The following is a 17785-nucleotide window of genomic DNA, read 5'->3' as shown; positions in this document are numbered from 1 at the left end:
AACTTGTTTTTGGATAAATAAATAAATGCAGAAGAAACTGACTTTTCAATCCTTTTCAACTTAGGCACAAGTTCATCAAACATGATCAGAAGAAGAAGCCTTGTCGTGACACTGAGCATATCTTGTAAGTACAACAAACAACAGCAGGCATTTTAAGGCCATTTTCCCTGCGAGAGCGGGGGTTCGCCTTTTTTTTTTTTTTTGTATACAGAGTCGAGGCTCGTGAAAGAGCCAACATTTATCAAACAAACAAATCAAACAAGCTAGCAAACAAAGTATATAAAAAGGGGAGCGGTCGACAAGATGGGGAGAGAAGGGGAGGAAGCACACAAACACAACATTTGAGAGCAGGGACATCGGGAGATGTGTGGGAGGGAGAGGGCCTGGGGGGCGGCAGGATAGGTATAAAACGCAAGGACACCAAGGACTTCCAGGAAAGAAGTCAAAGGTCACCTCAAAAAAGTGGATTTGGGGTGAAATTAGCGGGGGTAGAAAAGATCAAGGTTTTGGATTGGGGAAGATAAGAGATGGTGGTGAACATCCGTTTTAAAGACCTGGAGGGAGGAGTGGGATTGAAGAGAGTGAGGGAGTTTGTTCCAGAGGCGGGAGAAAAGAGGAATGAAGGAGTGAAAGTGAGCAGAGAGTCTTGATTTTGGCAGTTTAACCATAAGAGGGTTGCAGGCAGATCTTGTGCGACCTGTAGGAATATTTGGGGGACAGAGCCCAGAGAGAGCTGGGGGAGCAAGGCCGGAGAGGAGTCGGTAGAAGACGGAAAGACCACCAACCTGCCTGCGGTGAGTAAGTGAAAGGCCCTCAGAGATAGGCTCATCGCGGGAGATTCCAATGATTCTGAACGCTTTGGTTTCAACAGCGTGAAGACGAGCTAGCTGTGAGGCAGGAGCACCAGCCCAGAGGGGAGAGCAGTACTCCAGTGAGCTGCGGATGAAAACCTTGTATGTGTTGAGGAGCTCAGGTGTGCCAAGGAAGGACTTCGCACGACGGAGGATGCCCAGACAGCGACTGGCTTTGGCCTTGCGGGGCCCATGACAATCTTCTCCATTTTGCCCACCTTTTGCCAAGTCTTTCTCGGTCTTCCCCATCCTCTACTTACTTCCACATTCATTTCCGTCAATCTTCTCAACCAGTCACTTTCCACTCCCTCAACACATGACCAAACCATATCAACCTGTTTCTCTTCACAGCATCCATCACAGGCTCTATTCCCATCATCTTTCGCAATTCATAATTTGTCTTCCTCTCTCTCAACGATACTCCCCACATCCACCGAACCATTCACCTTTCCAGCCTTCGTTGCTGCTCTACGTTCATTACCCATGTCTCGCTCCCATAAATCATAACGCTTCTCACACATGCAGCATACACCTTTCTCTTCAGCTTCAACAATACTCCCCTCCTCGTCAGCACGCAACTCAGTTCCCGAAACGTCTTCCATGCACAACTCACTCTCGCAACTGTCGCCGAGTCTGATCCACCTTCTCCATTCAGCATGTCTCATAGGTAGCAAAATGTTTTCACACCTTCCACCTTCATGCGGTCTCCAAGATCCAACTCAACATTTCCTCCATCTGCAGCTCCCTCTGTGCCAACCCCCACACTTGAATGGAGCTGCCACACTAATGACCTTCTCAGACCACTACATTTTCGATGAACCCACTCAGCGCACATTGTACATTGAATGGAGTTCACTCCGACACCCTTCCTGGACACAGCACATTGCCACTTCCCAGTTCTTTCCACCTCACCACATGCTTTACCACTTGCCATCACCTTCATCTTTCCGATATTCACCTCAAGACCTTTCGCCTCCATACATTCCTTCCACTTGTTCATCTTTTCCTTCAATCCATCCATACTCTCCGCAATCAACACCAGATTATCTGCATGCAACAACTCCCACGGTAAACGATTCTTTACGGATGGCATACCTTGTAAGTAAGAGAAAATATCCCTTCAGAAAAATATCCCTTCTGATCGCCACAATAGAAATGGTATTCCTTTAAGGAAATTGGAGCTAACACTGCCGTATTTCGTGTCATCTTTTATCTGCTTGGATGTCTGCACCTTCGTCAGGCAACCTTGCTGCTTGTACTGTATACGTTGCCAGCAAAAATCACTTCCATTTTGCTGTGAAGCTGTGTTGGATGCTTTAGTTTGAACCTGCACTTAAAATGAACAATCAAACACTTTGAATGATTCTCACTCAGGTTGCAACATACTAGAATGCGCATTATCAAGTTGTTTAAACTTTCTTCATGCAAGAAGAAGATTGTTTGTCATACCGGATACCGATACCACCAGGTGGGACTATACGATACACATTTTCAGAGAAAAAATTGGGGTGTCCTCCCCATCCTGAACCCACTCCCACAGATATGCTACCCAGAAAGAAACCACACTTGGGGTACCCTTAGGCAACATGCAAACTTTGAGTATTTTTTTTCGTTTTTGAAGAATATTTATTTTAAAAACTATTTTCCCAAAACAAGGCTGAAAGCCACAACATGAAAAGAGCTACAAGGAGAAAGAAGAGAAAAAACTGGCAAAACCTTCACCTCATCCTGAAATACGGAAACCTCTTCACAGGACCACTGTGCAGAAGGGAGGGAGTGTCTCGGCCAATGGAAAAATTAATTTTCCTACCCCCAATGGGTGTCTTTCAAGAGACCCCATCTCCTTACTGGAAGGGCGTTGGCTCCTGAAGGGAGCTCATCCACCCTTTGTCAGGTGTTCTTTTTAGTCCTGGCAGGGTGTCACAGTCACCCTCCCCACTAGTAAAGCCAGTGATTAGTGTCAGTTTAGTCACTAATGATGACGGTCCTTGTGCTGATCCCTCAGGTACGCCATTACTTGCATCCTTCCAGGCAGACACCTTCCCATTCACAGCCACTCTTCGGTTCCTATCACTCATTCAGTTAGTTCTTTGTTTAAACTTCTGAAAGTTTAGATGCACTGCATGCACAGCACTTCCCTCATGCATCCAATCTGCACTTTCAAAGTCAGTGATTGCTAATGTGGAGGATTGCTGGAAGTGAGTACTGAATTTGAAATAGGAATTTTGATGAAATGTTGGGTTGTTTCGACTCTCCATGAAAGCACTTGCCTCTTTGAGGTGCAGATGAATCTTCTATAGTATACTGCACGTGCCTGTGGAAAACGTCATTTGCAGGCAGGTTTAACGGACATCCGAAGATTGGCACACACATTGATGAATCACGCTGTCTGTGAATTACCAGGATGAGCAACGGTACCCGCCCTATGGGCGGGGCTTCAATTGGGAAGCCCAAATGAAAAGGCAAAATATCAGAAATTGAATGCTTTTTTTTATTTTAAACGATTCATTTAAACATCCATTAAATCATATCACATGCAAATCATCAAAATCTAAACAGGACATGGTGTCCATTTTGAAAAAAGATTGAATACTGCAAAACGGAAGCGGCCACTGCACGTCTTCCTCAGTCGCACGTTTATGTGTGAAGAGTGCGCGCCGAGTCTGTAACACGGAAGCGGCCACTGCACCTATTTCTCAGTCGCTTTGCACACGCTGCTGTGTTACTTCGGAGCCGCACTTTTATATAGGAAGAGTTTGTCAGGAGTCAGACTACTCTCTCCTGGTACGTAGAATAAATAGTATTTGTAGAATTTCAACAAAAGCCACATCACTGTTCATATCGGTAAATATTATTCCATCGTGTTTGGAAAAACTGGAAAATTGGAAAACTTGGAAAAACAATACAGCCTATTTTACTCCCAGGTGTCTCAGGAATACCCACCCAAAATATCGTTGCGATCGGATGAGCCGTTTTTGCGGTACCTTTGAATGGACGGACGGACGGATGGACGGACAATTGGTGAATTATAGTAAGATGACAGTATATTGCTGAGCCGGGATTATATCCCAGGCTGGACAGCTCAGAGGTGAGTGTGGGAGTTTGGGACATGAAAGGGTAAAGAAAAAAGTGTGGTTAAAAAAAACATACACTTTGGTTATCTTCACCCATGTGACATTTCTTGGCTTCATTGTCAACTGTGTTTGAAGATACTTGGTGGGGCAGCACAGTGCAGGGTATGGTTTGCTGTCTGAATGTAGAAAACACAATGAACTGATGCAGTCTGATTATCACCTTCCCCACTGCATTTTTATTGTTACATTGTTTCTTATTTATGACATTTATTTCACGACAGCTTCACAAAATCTTTATTTTCTGCAGGAATGCTGAGTCTAAATTATCAGATGTATCTGTTGAGGAAGAGACGCTAACTGGTGAGTTTTGAGAGTTAATATTTTCACAAAATAAATTATTATCTCATTTGCAAGTACAAGAAGAGAGACCTGAAAATGTTTCTTGTTGTTTTGTTTGTTCTTCAATTTGTCGGTGGTGGCTGCTTGTTCCTCATGACAGTGACACAAACAACTTTACTCTCATCACAGTAATCTTTCCCATACGTGCTCCAAACTTTTTGTTTTGATCTTCCAGTAACGCCATGGTGGTGTTTCAACAGCTTCACTCGGTCACAGGTGTAACTGTAGTGCAGAGGCATCTGATGTGTAATAGTTGGCCAAGCTGAGCTGAGCATCACCTCAACCAATACAAAAAAATACTGATTGGTAATATTGATGGAAGAGGAGGAAGGCAAGCATTAAAATGAACAGACAAGAATAGATGAGGAAGTTAAAAATGCAGAATCAACTTTTGAATGGTGATCCGGAAGAGGCAACCTCTGGATCGCAGATGGTACCAGATGATGGTGAGAGAGCAAATCAATTTCAATGAAAATGTAAAACGACATGATAAATGAGTTGGAGGAAAGAAGCAAGTAATAGGTTCAGGTTGGGAAGGGTTAATGCGGTTCATAGAGATCATGGTCAGGATGGATGGATGACGTGAGATGGTGGTTAAACTGGGTGTCCCATCTGCCAACATTAGGTGGTGAGTGTTAAAGATCACATGGTGTCCTTCGTGAAGTGTAGGCGAAATATCTCTGGCACCATTTACAAATTCCAAATTCCTGCCATGACCAGCAGAGGGCATCAGCTGTATATTCTCCTTCTCAGCCAATGATGCTTGCTACTCCACAGTCTTGTGCTAAATATGAATGTGGAAGAAGACTACTTTGTCTGGTTCTAAAATATATATCCCTTCAATATCCATCTACAAACCTAAATTTTCCTTCTTCGTTGTTGTCCAACACTGTTTCAGATGCATCTGTGTGTGTTTTTTCTCCACCATTATTCGTTTATTCTTTTCCTGAAGAGAATCCCCCCCCCCCCCTTCCCATTTATATGTTGTACTGTGTCCAACATGGCTGTACAGACGAAGCGAATTTACCTCTGATCTGTCCGGTCCGATTTACTTCTCATCCTATCCATGCACTGTCGAATAAAGAGCTAGTCTTGCTCGTAAGGCCCTGTGTTGGACTATATTTCGATTTTTTGGTCCGACGAAGAGTTAATGCCAGAAATGTCAGCTTCCCCTCACTTCCAACTGTGGAAAGCATATCCTGATCAATGTACTTCCTGGTGATTCCATCCGTTTCATAAAATCAAATGGTGCTTCACAGGTCGTGTGTTTGGTCACAAATGTGTGGTACCTCAGATGGATCTTGTGCTGGGTATTCTGTCTGGTAGCATTAGTTTGGAGACATTAAACATCTCTTGGTGTCTTTCATGAAGAGTTCTCAAGTTAACGCCGGCACCCTGAGCAAACTACAAATTCCTGACTTTACCAACTACAATCATGTCAGGCCAAGCCAACCAGTTCCTGAAAGACTTGGGCCAATTCTGCATGTTCTCAGCCCTTGACCTCTTACAAGAGGATATGGCATGTGAACACCTGGCTAGCAAAGAAGAAGACGAAGACTAATTTGTGAAATTGATGTCTAATTTGCACAGTGCACACACGTCTGAACACGTGATATTCTGTCCATTGATCTTTTTCTGTCACAATATATGTTTTATGTTAATTTTGCCTCTTCTTTCCAGGATCTTCTCTCCATCATGGTGAAGATGATGAGATCCTTGCAGTGATTACAGTACTTGCAATGATGAGAGTCCTTGCAGTGATTACAGTACTCACAGTGTTGTGGATGAAGAGTACGATGTGGGGCAGGTCGTGGTAAGCAAGCCATTCGATTACCTTTTTGCAGTAATAGTTCGCTTTGCATCGGGGATGCGTTCTGAAAAGTGTGATGATTATCAAAACGTCCTGAATCAAAACAATTTTTTATGCCTCCACGGAATGTCCAAAGGGCAGAGGGCATGTCAGGTAAAAAAGAATCTGTCACTGTTCTGACGTGTGAATCAGTGATGGGATTTTGCCTAAACTTGGTATAAGTGTACATTATGATGCAAAGATGAACTGATTATATTTTGGCATCAAATGTGAGAAGTGAGGTGATTTTGTGATTTTGGTGAGGTCAAAGGTCATGTTAGGTAAAAATGTGATACTTGAGAGCAGCAGAATAAATTTAAATCAAACTTGGTACAAGTATGTATTATGTTGCAATAATGTGTGTGGAGGCATCAGTCGATGTCATGACGTCGAAGAATGTCGTTCTAGTTGACATTAGCATTAACAAGACAAGCGTGGGACGCGTTCCTGACGTCGCCACTTCCCGTATTGTATTTCACTTTTTACCGGTGATATTCCTCTTATTTTGATTAACTAGGGCATGCCCGTACTATATATAAGCTAGGACGTGCCCGTACGTGGGTGCCCGTTCCTTGCCAAAAAAAAAAAAAAAAAAAATTTGTGTAGGGGTGTGTGTGTGTAAATATCCTAGGGCGTGCCCGTACGTGGGTGCAAAAAAACATGCGTGCAAACAACAACAACAAAAAAAAACTTTGAAACCACGTGGCAGTAACGACCACAGAACCCCCCCCCCCCTCTATTTACATGAATGGTTTGGTCCATTCGCAACGACCACAGAACCCCCCCCTCTATTTACATGCAATGGTTTGGTCCAAAGCGAACGGTTTGGTCCATTCGATGTGATTCGATGTGAATGGTTTGGTCCATTCGCAACGACCACAGAACCCCCCCCTCTATTTACATGAATGGTTTGGTCCATTCGCAAAGCCAAAGCGAACGACCACAGAACCCCCCCCTCTATTTACATGCAATGGTTTGGTCCAAAGCGAACGGTTTGGTCCATTCGATGTGATTCGATGATTCGATGTGAATGGTTTGGTCCATTCGCAACGACCACAGAACCCCCCCCCCTCTATTTACATGAATGGTTTGGTCCATTCGCAAAGCCAAAGCGAACGACCACAGAACCCCCCCCTCTATTTACATGAATGGTTTGGTCCATTCGCAAAGCCAAAGCGAACGACCACAGAACCCCCCCCCCCCCCCTCTATTTACATGAATGGTTTGGTCCATTCGCAACGCCAAAGCGAACGGCGAACGGCTAAATCGCCATAGCTCGGTAAGTACTTGTCCGATTAATTTCAAACCTTGAAAAGGCACATCCTCGGGTCCCCAGCAATATACCTGGCAAGTTTAAAGTATATCGGACCCGTGGTTGTCGAGAAACAGCGGTCACAGACACACAGACACACAGACACACAGAGATTACTGGAATTATAGATAGATGACAGCTGTATTCAAATGCACAAACATACAGTTGTTCTGTCTACGATTTTGCAATCTCCCAATTTTGTACTTTGCGATGTATTATGTCGTTTCTATCAGTCTTGGCAGTTCTGAAAACGTTCGAGAATAAAAGGTATGGTTTATAAAGCGATCTAAGTGTGAGTTGAGGCGACGCAAGTTTGGTAGTGGTGTAATTACGTTACGACATAATTGGTGGTATTGCTATATTAATTTATTATACCAATTATTTCCTCCTTTTTAGTTCCCATGAGATATCTTACAGTCGTTGATGTGAGCTGCCTATCCTGGGTTTGAATCCCAACCCAGCTATGAACTGTCATTCGGGTGTTTCATTGGCCATGTGATTCATCAATGTGAGTGCCGTCCCTCGGATGGACGTAAAACTTTTCGTCCTTATGCCGGAATTAGTTGGTGGACATTAAAGATCCCATGGTGTCCTTCACAAAGAGGAGGCAAACTATCGCTGGCACCCGAAGCACATTTCAAATTTGTACCCGAGCTTCCTGAGCCGGAGTGGTGACATTACCAGCATTGTGGCCAAGCATCTCCTCTGACGAGGCTATGGAACATGAATATGATGATGATTGATGATGATAATTATCGAGTTGATGTGAAATAATCATTTAAACATTGCTTTGTTATTTCTGTTTTATTTCAGAAGCATTGTTGTGAAGCTCTGTTTTTGCTTTTGTTTTCAGTTCAGGATGTGGGAGGTTATCTACAAAATTGGAGAAGGAAGAACTGGATTTGTTTACAAAGCAAAGAAAGTCAACTCAGCAAAAGTGGTACGAGCTTGTGGTATATGTACTCTGTCTTCATTTCACTTTTTGCGAGAGGGAACAGCACATGGGAGAGCGAGATAGAACACAGATGGCAGTGTGTTGGGACATGACCGAGAGACACATGGAAGAAGGAAGGATGAAAGCTGAGGGATCAGGAAATTCTCCTGCATCTGAATGTGTGTTCTCTCTTTCTGATGAGATGAACAATGCTTTTTCTTTTGCACCTCAATGTTTTGTTCTTCTTCCAATTTCTACCACTCGACTAGATTCACTTGTGGTGTGTTGATGTAATCGTTTACCTCTTCCCCTTTTTATTTCCCGTCTGTGTGAAGTTGTTCCTTTCTCTCATTTAGCTCCAACGTTCACTTCAGTATAAACAGAAATAATAATTGTACATCACGACACACCAACATCATTTGTTCTACTCATTTTCCTGCATTGTAGCTGAGATTTTATAATATGATCTCTTGTCCCCTCTTTCAGGTTGCTTTGAAGAAGGCAAGATCTTTGAAATATTCAATGGAAGTAAGTTTGTGTTTATGTGGAGATGGTGGTGTTTTAACTGCTGAAGTAAGAACACAGTTAAACCCCTGAACTGTCCTGGCAGAAGTTTTGTCTGTGATACAGCTTTGTCTCTTGGCCCCTGAGGCTGTGCGTCTCTGTGTGTGAGTTACAATCTTGTGGTTATTGTGATGATGTGACTTAACTTTTATCCAGCTTGTAGAAGGAATTTGCATGATTTTCTCTTTCTCTTTTCTCCTTCTTTTTTCATTTTTTTTGCAGCTCTGGCGTGAAGCTTCGACATTGAACGCACTAAATCACCCAAACATTAGTAAGTGTGGATTTCACTCAAACTTAATGAAGCTTGAATGTTATTTCATCAAAAGTATAATGATATATATGCTAAGAATGGAATACACCTTTCTCTCAACTTCATTGACTTCAAGAAGGAATTTGATCGTGTTCATAGAGCAAGCCTGTGGAAGATGCTGAGATCTTATAGAATTCCACAGAAGATGATCACTCCAATAAGCAAATTCACTGATCACTTCTATGAACTCCATATGCAAAATATTTATTCACATGTAAATAGCCTCACAGCTGTAATTGCTGTTAAAGGTGTTTCCACCAAGTATTAGCTCAGGGGGGTGGACACTCATCCACATCTCAAGAGGGTGGTAGATGGGATGCTAGTTTAACCTCCCTCCGTGGGACGGCACAATTATTGAACCACCCTGCCTGTGAAACACCGGGATCATAGTTTATAGCTGGGCCGAGTTTCCAACTGGGCGAGACGGCCACGAGGTGAGTCTGCGTACATCCATAGCTCCAGGCCATCGTGTCAGCCCCCTTTTGGATTGCTCCTTCTTAAATAAAAAATATCCCTTGCACGTTATCATATCCTGCGTTGTCATCGCAACCTATCCAGGATGATTCCTCCCACCACCTTCAGTGTTGTAGTCGGTCTGAATTCCGAATCTCAGTCTGAGTCCAAGCTGTCCGAGTCCAAGTCCTGTTCTTTTTTTCTTGTGCTTTGGACCTGCCTATGGTTACTGAGGACTCGGATGACAAATTTGGTGACGAGAAGCTCTCTGTTTCGATTTTCCAATCTTCAAACTGGAAGATGCACACTCGTGCAGGTAAAATTGTTGTGCTGTGTATTTCTTGGCACCCGGTGTGTACCCCGGTTTAGAATAGGTACACCGTATGCCTGCGTGTCCTAAGAGGCGACTAAAAGGGTTGGCGTCAGGAAGAGCATCCGGCCACAAAAACATTGCCTCAAAAAGAGAAACATGACAATTACAACTACATATGGGCAGGGTACAGCCCGAAGTACCCCGTGGGGGACCCCACTCCCTCTCGTCAAAACTCAAGGTGGGGAACCCGATCGAAGCAAGGGTGGAAATCACTCCATTTATGACGACGAAACGTCTGATGCCCGACGTGGAGATCGGTTTCTGAGGTTTGGGACATGAAATGTAGGGACAATGACAGGGAGATCAGGAGAAGTGTTGGAAGTATTGGTCAGAAGAAGTGTGGACATATGTTGTGTGCAGGAGGCGAGATGGAAGGGAAGTGGTGTGACAATGGTGAAGGGCAGGCAGGGACAGAAATACAAGTTTGTGTGGCATGGGTGCCCAGAAGGTGTGAATGGTGTTGATGTCCTGTTTTCTGAGGAGTTTGTAGAGTGTGGTGAGTGTGACTAGAGTGAGTGAAAGGTTGATGATGGTGAAAATGATGACTGGAAAGCTCTTGGTGAACGTCATCTCGGGATATGCTCCGCAGGTTGGTCGGAGTGATGAAGAGAAGGAGACGTTCTGGTGTGCGATAGAGAAGCTGATGGAAAACGTGAAAGATAAGGAAGTTGTTGTGGTAGGAGGAGACATAAATGGACATGTGGGAAGGAGTATGGACGGTTTTGAGGGAGTTCATGGGGGTTACAGATATGGTGTGAGAAATGGAGAAGGTGAAAGGATTTTGGAGTTTGCTGATGGAGCTGATTTGTTGATTTGTAATACTCAGTTCCAGAAAGAGGATAATAAGCTTGTTACAGACACGTCAAGTGGGTCGACGACAACCGTTGACTACCTGATGGTGCGAAGGCGAGATAGGGGGCACCTCCGGGACAAAAGGTGATCCCGGGGGAGGAGGATGTTTCATAATACCACATGGTTGTCTGCGACATAAGGGTGAAAGGTGCGAGGAGAGCTCGGCGGGTGAAGTACCAACCAAGAACGAAGGTGTGGAGGTTGAAAGAGGTGACAGTGAGGGAGGCATTAAAAGAGAGGCTGAGTATGATCGAGGATGATGTGATTGAGCTTGAAAGTGGTTGGATGTCAATGAAAGATAGTCTGTTGGGAGCCGTTGGTGATGTATGTGGATGGACAAAAGGACCACTGAGGGACTCGGAAACATTGTGGTGGGATGATGAAGTTGGAAAGAAGATTGATGAGAAGAGGAAGAAGTTCAAGGAGTGGCAGAAGGCGAAGGGTATGGGGGCAGAAAAGGCAGAGCATGAAAGTTGTAAGGCAGCCAAGAAGGCAGCAAAGAAAGAGACAGCAATGTTGCAGGAGGCATGTAGGAAAATGTTCGGAGAACGCTTGGATTTGGAAGAGGGTCAGAGAGCGGTATTCAGCATTGCAAAGCAGATAGCGAAAGAGAGGTGTGATGTGATGGAGTTGAGCTGCTTGAAGGATGAAGTGGGACAAATCGTTGTGGACCCAGATGGAATTAAAGGAAGATGGAAGAGATATATGGAAATACTGTTGAATGCAGAGAATGAATGGGATGGCAACATAGACAGTAACCCAGTTTTAGGACCGGCAGAGAAGATAACCCGCGAATGAAATTGAGGAAGTGATAAAAGCAATGAAGAGACGTAAAGCGGGAGGGCCGACGGGAATTGTGGGAGATATGTTGAAGGCAGCGGGAATTTGGGGTGTGAAGAGAATGACAGAGATCTGCAATCTGGTGGTAAAAGAAGGCCGCATTCCAGTGGATTGGGAACTGAGTACCCTCGTCCCTACATACAATGGGAAAGGTGGCCCTATGGACTGTGGCTCGTATCGAGCGATAAAGTTATTGGAGCATGGAATGAAGGTATTGGAAAGGGTCTTGGAGAGGAGGATAAGGAAGAAAGTGAAGATTGACGAAATGCAGTTTGGATTTATGCCAAGAAGAGGAACGACAGACGCGCTTTTTATTGTGAGGCAGTTGCAGGAGAAGTACATGGATAAGAGGAAGAAGTTGTTTCTTGGGTTTGTTGATCTGGAGAAAGCATTTGATCGGGCTCCACGTGAAGTAGTGACATGGGCATTGAGGAAGTTAGGAGTGGAGGAATGGTTGATCAGAGTAGTGATGGCAATGTGCAAAAGAGCGCACACAGCTGTAAGGACGAAGGACGTGAACAGTGGTGAGTTTGAGGTGAAGGTGGGAGTGCATCAGGGGTCGGTACAAAGTCCACTACTATTTGTAGCTGTGATGGAGGTGCTGGCTCGGAACGTAAAGGAGGGTTTACCGTGGGAGTTGTTGTTTGCAGATGATCTGGTGTTGATTGTGGAGAGTATGGATGGACTGAAGGAGAAGATGAACAAGTGGAAGGAATGTATGGAGGCGAAAGGTCTTGAGGTGAATATCGGAAAGACGAAGGTGATGGCAAGTGGTAAAGCATGTGGTGAGGTGGAACGAACTGGGAAGTGGCCATGTGCTGTGTCCAGGAAGGGTGTCGGAGTGAACTCCATTCAATGTACAATGTGCGCTGAGTGGGTTCATCTAAAATGTAGTGGTCTGAGAAGGTCATTAGTGTGGCAGCTCCATTCAAGTGTGAGGTTGGCACAGAGGGAGCTGCAGATGGAGGAAATGTTGAGTTGGATCTTGGAGACCGCATGAAGGTGGAAGGTGTGAAAACATTTTGCTACCTATGAGACATGCTGAACGGAGAAGGTGGATCAGACTCGGCGACGGTTGCGAGAGTGAGATGTGTATGGAAGAAGTTTTGGGAACTGAGTGGCGTGCTGACGAGGAGGGGAGAATTGTTGAAGCTGAAGAGAAAGGTGTATGCTGCATGTGTGAGAAGCGTTATGATTTATGGGAGCGAGACATGGGTAATGAACGTAGAGCAGCAACGAAGGCTGGAAAGGTGAATGGTTCAGTGGATGTGGGGAGTATCGTTGAGAGAGAGGAAGACAAATTATGAATTGCGAAAGATGATGGGAATAGAGCCTGTGATGGATGCTGTGAAGAGAAACAGTTTGAGATGGTTTGGTCATGTGTTGAGGGAGGATGAAAGTGACTGGTTGAGAGGAGTGACGGAAATGAATGTGGAAGGAAGTAGAGGATGGGGAACACCGAGAAAGACTTGGTAAAAGGTGGGCAAAATGGAGAAGATTGTCATAAGGCCCGCAAGGCTAACCCCTGCTCTAGCAGGGAAAATGGCCTTAAAATGCCTGCTGTTGTTTGTTGTACTTTCAAGGTATGCTCAGTGTCACGACAAGGCTTCTTCTTCTGATCATGTTTCTTCTTCTTCCATCAGCACCCCTTTCGGCCTCTTCGAGTTCCTGCGAATGCCTTTCGGGTTGAAGAATGCGGCTCAGGCGTTCCAAGCACGGGGCCGTCCCTTTACCGCCCAAGGTGGAGGCGGTCAGGGATTTCCCGCGACCACGCACGATCAAGGGGCTCCAGGAGTTCCTGGGCATGGTAAATTTTTACCACCGCTTCGTGCCCCACGTCGCCCAGCTCCTCTGCCCCCTGCACGAGGCCCTCCGGGGCAAGCCGGGCAAAGGTGACATCGCCTGGTCGGAGCCGATGGCCGCGGCGTTTGCGGGCGCAAAGCTGGCCCTGGCCAACGCTACCATGCTGGTGCACCCGGCGCCCGATGCGCCGATCGCCCTCACCACCGACATGTCGGACTACGTGGTGCACGAGCAGTGGGTGCGTGGTGTGTAGTGAAATTATACCAAGGTGAACCCAGGGTGTGCTCGCTACAGAAGGGGCGTCTATAAGACCCGGGACAACCGGGGCGCGCGGACACTCCAGCGGAACTCACTGTGACATAGTCCTGTAGTTTGAATGGTATGTACGCCCCTAAATGCTGCGCTGACTGTCCTCTCTGTTGGACCATTGCTATATTGAATCGACCATAGCTCATGAAATACTCTGATTTTAATGCCTGTTGCATGCATGTATTCTTACAGGATGTACTACAGATCTAAATGATATTAAACCTACCCAGAGGTCAAGTCGTGTCTGAGCTTGATTTTCACGACATGGTGCTTGGCAACCGCTGGCGTTTTTTAGCCGGCAGCTTCGCCCGCACGAACGCCGCTACAGCACCTTCGACCGCAAGCTGCTCGGGCTCCACCTGGCGGTCCGACACTTCCGCCATCTGCTGGAGGGCCGCCCGTTCACGGCTTTCGTCGACCACAAGCCCCTTGTGTCCGCGATGGCCAAGGTCGCTGAGTCATGGTCGGCATGGCAGCAGCGTCACCTCTCTGCCGTGTCCGAGTACATGACGGACATCCGTCACGTGGCGGGTAAAGACAACCCGGTGGCGGATTGCCTTTCCCGGTCCGTCGCGCACGCGGTCCACCTCGGGATCGACTATGCCCGGATGGCGGAGGACCAGACCACCGACCCCGGCATCCAGGCCTTGCGGACCACCGTCACGGGCCTCCGCATCACTGAGGTGCCGTTCGATGCCGCAGGCGCGGCCCTCCTGTGCGACGTCTCCCTCGGCCGGCCTGGCCCCATCGTGACCGCTGGCTGGCAGCGCCCAGTGTTCGACGCCATGCACGGCCTGTCCCACCCGGGCACGAAGGCCTCCCAGAAGCTCGTCGTGGCGAAGTTAGTCTGGCATGGGCTCAGGAAGGACGTCCGCGACTGGGCCAGGACGTGCCTCGCGTGCCAGCGCGCAAAGGTCCACTGCCACACCCAGGCCCCGTTGGCCCCGTTTGCGGTGCCCGAGCATCGGTTCGACCACGTGCACGTCGACTTGGTGGGACCTCTGCCCCCCTCGCGGGGGTTCACCCACCTCCTCACCATGGTGGACCGCACCACACGGTGGCCGGAGGCCATCCCATTGGCGGCGACGTCTGCGGCTGAAGTGGCGCAAGCCTTCATCGCCACTTGGGTTGCCCGGTTCGGTGCCCCCTCGGACATCTCGTCCGACCGCGGCCCCCAGTTCACCTCGGAGCTCTGGGCCACGGTGGCGCAAGGGCTCGGCGTGAAACTACACCGCACCACGGCCCACCACACCGAGGCCAATGGCCTGTGCGAGCGCTTTCATCTCTCGATGAAGGCCGCGTTCCGGGCCAGCCTCCGCGACGGCAGCTGGGCCGACAGGCTCCCCTGGGTCCTGCTGGGCCTCAGGACGGCGCCCAAGGACGACCTGCGCGCGTCCTCGGCGGAGCTGGTCTTCGGGCAACCACTGCGGGTACCGGGCGAATTTATCCCCGACTCCACAGCTCCTCGGTCCGCGGCGCAACAGCGCTCCGCCCTTCAGGAGACCGCCCGGAGGTTCGCCCTGGTGCCGACGGCACACCACGGTTGCCCGTCTTCCCACGTCGCCCCGGAGCTTTGCACGGCGGAGTACGTCTTCATCCGGCACGACGCCCACCGGGCACCGCTATGGCCCCCGTACGACGGGCCCTTCCACGTGCTGGAGACCAAGGACAAATATTTCACCATCGACATCGGCGGTGCCCCGGATCGCATCTCCGTGGACCGCCTCAAGCCGGCCCACCTCGATCTGGACCACCCCCCGCAAGCAGCTCTGCCTCCGCGTCGAGGCCGCCCCCTGGCGGTCAGACCCCCGGCACCCCCCAGCCCCGCCATCCCGCTACCCCCCAGCCCTGCACGCATCGCCAGGGGGCGTTTCGGCCGGGTCATCCGGCTTCCCCGCAAACTCACCCTTCAGGTGCGTGGGAATTCTGGGGGGGCGCGTGTGGTGGGCACAAGGGACAATAATTCCGTGCACCAGTGGGTGGCGCGAGCGTCCAGGCGGGGAACGAAAGCGCATGCCCCGCCTTTCGACCGATCGGCCATGCCCGGGGACAAGGCGTGGCCTCGGGACATATATGCGGGCTCTAATCTCGAGCCCGCTCAGTGCTGAAGTGCGAGCTCTGAATAAAGACTCTTTGTTTGTACCAACGCGTTGTGGCCTACCTCTCTGGCAATCGAGTCGTGTGTGCGCAGCACCACAATTTAACACGTTTAATTCACCATTTGTGCCTGGTGTTTGTGATTTTTATGAGATTACTAAAACAAGAAGTTTCATGTTTGGAAAGATTTTCAATTTAATTCTTCTGACAGACAGGCAGACAGACTAACACAATTACCTTACTCCCCTGTGCGCTCCGGACGAGAATCCGTACCAATTCCAGAGTCAAACTTCTGCTAATCTGCCGTTTCATGTTCCCATTCGTGTCGTTGTGTTCAAAATATCAAATGAAATTGAAATCAAGTTTGCTCCTCGATCATAGACAGACATGGTGAACCAACTCATTAACTGTGCTTTGCACTTTGCTCATGGGTTAATAAACTGATGAATTCACCGAAATGATGGTGTGATGTATGCAACATCTATACCTCACCGTCGACAACATAGAACAAGCAACAAGCGGATATGGATGTACACGTCACTTCCAGGTTGGCGGGACCGGAAGCGGCGTTGTGCTTGCTGCTCGCACAATAAAAGCCCCTCTGAATTGGTGTTCTTTTGGTGGAACAACACAGACGGGGCTGTGGCGACGAGCAAGAGTGGGGGTGGGGGGGGGGGGCGGTTGCGAGATCGTGCGTCGGCGGGGGAGAAACGTGCAAAAGGGGATGAGGGGCGGACGTCAATTGTCAATGCCCATGAAGAGCCCCGTATTTCTCATCATCCTAAAATAGGCCATTTGGTGTCTGTCTGTCTGATAAATTTTTGACCCCGAAACATCGTGTCGTTACTTATCCAATCTCAACCAAACTTGACAGGATGACGAAGGGTTACACAATGAAGGTTGTAGCACATTAATTCCCCCCCCCCCCCCCCCATGGGGTTTTCTCCCCCGAGCAGGTTTTCCCCACCATTGCAGTCAATGGGGTTGCATGTTGAGGTGTATATCCAAATTAAGTTAGCTTTATCGTGGCGTTTTTCCAAGACCACTTCGAATAACAAAACTAACAATAATAGCATCGTATTAATGTTATTAAAAAACAATATTCATTCCATTAATACCCCACATCATGAAGGTGTTTTTCCTCCTTGATAAAAATTGTCAAGTCAACGTTTATAAATATCTTATCATGGCGTTTTCGTGTGAGCAACGGCCTCTTCAAGCTATAACAATATTATAAACCACAAACACGTATGATTTGCTTGTTTAAACAGTCACTAATGCTGTTTATAACACTAAATTAAGAAATTTGGAGGAATCCCGACATCCATGAGGGAAGTTTTGCTTATAGAATTGAGCGAAGATCTACTGTGTTCTATATACCCCACAAGGGTGGGTTAATAACATGAGTCTTTCTGCCGATACCGTGGCGTTTTTTGTAGTGAACTTTTGAAACTCGCTCCTGTTGTGTGATACGAAACTGAAAGGGAGGAAGCCATTCACCAAGCAGCGAGCGAGTGCTTGCCAAGCCACCCGTTCCTTAATGGTTTTGAATGGAGGGCTTGCTCGAATGCTTGAACCACTTGGCGATCTCTCCGCAAGAAACTTGGTAAATGACCACACACCCAATGTTCTTGAGACCCGACCATCGATCGACTGTAATCTAAATACCCCAAAGAGGAAGGACCCTGTCTGCCCCTCCCGCAGTGAGCAGGTGTACTCGTCCTTTTAAATGCTGAACGACAAGTGAGGAGGAAGCAGCACGTAC

At 47.5% G+C, this 17785-nt stretch overlaps 2 protein-coding genes across 3 annotated transcripts in view; both read left to right on the top strand.

Annotated features, from left to right (window-relative positions):
* The window catches only part of LOC144892163 (uncharacterized), a 38564-nt gene extending 29334 nt beyond the window's left edge, over window positions 1–9230 (top strand). Inside the window, exons 6-12 of the mRNA XM_078777417.1 lie at window positions 65–124; window positions 4233–4285; window positions 6005–6137; window positions 8339–8598; window positions 8906–8947; window positions 9030–9087; window positions 9206–9230. Of these exons, the coding sequence (XP_078633543.1) occupies window positions 65–124; window positions 4233–4285; window positions 6005–6137; window positions 8339–8598; window positions 8906–8947; window positions 9030–9087; window positions 9206–9230 (631 nt within the window). The remainder of the gene's footprint in view (window positions 1–64; window positions 125–4232; window positions 4286–6004; window positions 6138–8338; window positions 8599–8905; window positions 8948–9029; window positions 9088–9205) is intronic.
* On the top strand, window positions 8882–16063 carry LOC144892062 (uncharacterized). 2 transcript variants are annotated; one of them, XM_078777226.1, is made up of 4 exons: window positions 8882–8947; window positions 9206–9254; window positions 13455–13993; window positions 14116–16063. In XM_078777226.1, exon 4 carries the CDS (start codon window positions 14364–14366, stop codon window positions 16029–16031), a length of 1668 nt encoding a protein of 555 aa, XP_078633352.1. In that variant the 5' UTR covers window positions 8882–8947; window positions 9206–9254; window positions 13455–13993; window positions 14116–14363; the 3' UTR covers window positions 16032–16063. The 2 variants fall into 2 exon arrangements, with proteins under 2 accessions (XP_078633352.1, XP_078633351.1); XM_078777225.1 differs by having other exon boundaries at window positions 13455–16063.
* The last annotated feature ends 1722 nt before the right edge of the window (window positions 16064–17785 follow it).

Source organism: Myxine glutinosa, chromosome 5, assembly GCF_964187855.1.
Source record: "Myxine glutinosa chromosome 5, kmMyxGlut1.1, whole genome shotgun sequence".
NCBI classification, from domain to species: Eukaryota; Metazoa; Chordata; class Myxini; order Myxiniformes; family Myxinidae; genus Myxine; species Myxine glutinosa.
Note: the sequence above shows the minus strand (reverse complement) of the source record. Positions and strands in the feature narration are given on the sequence as shown.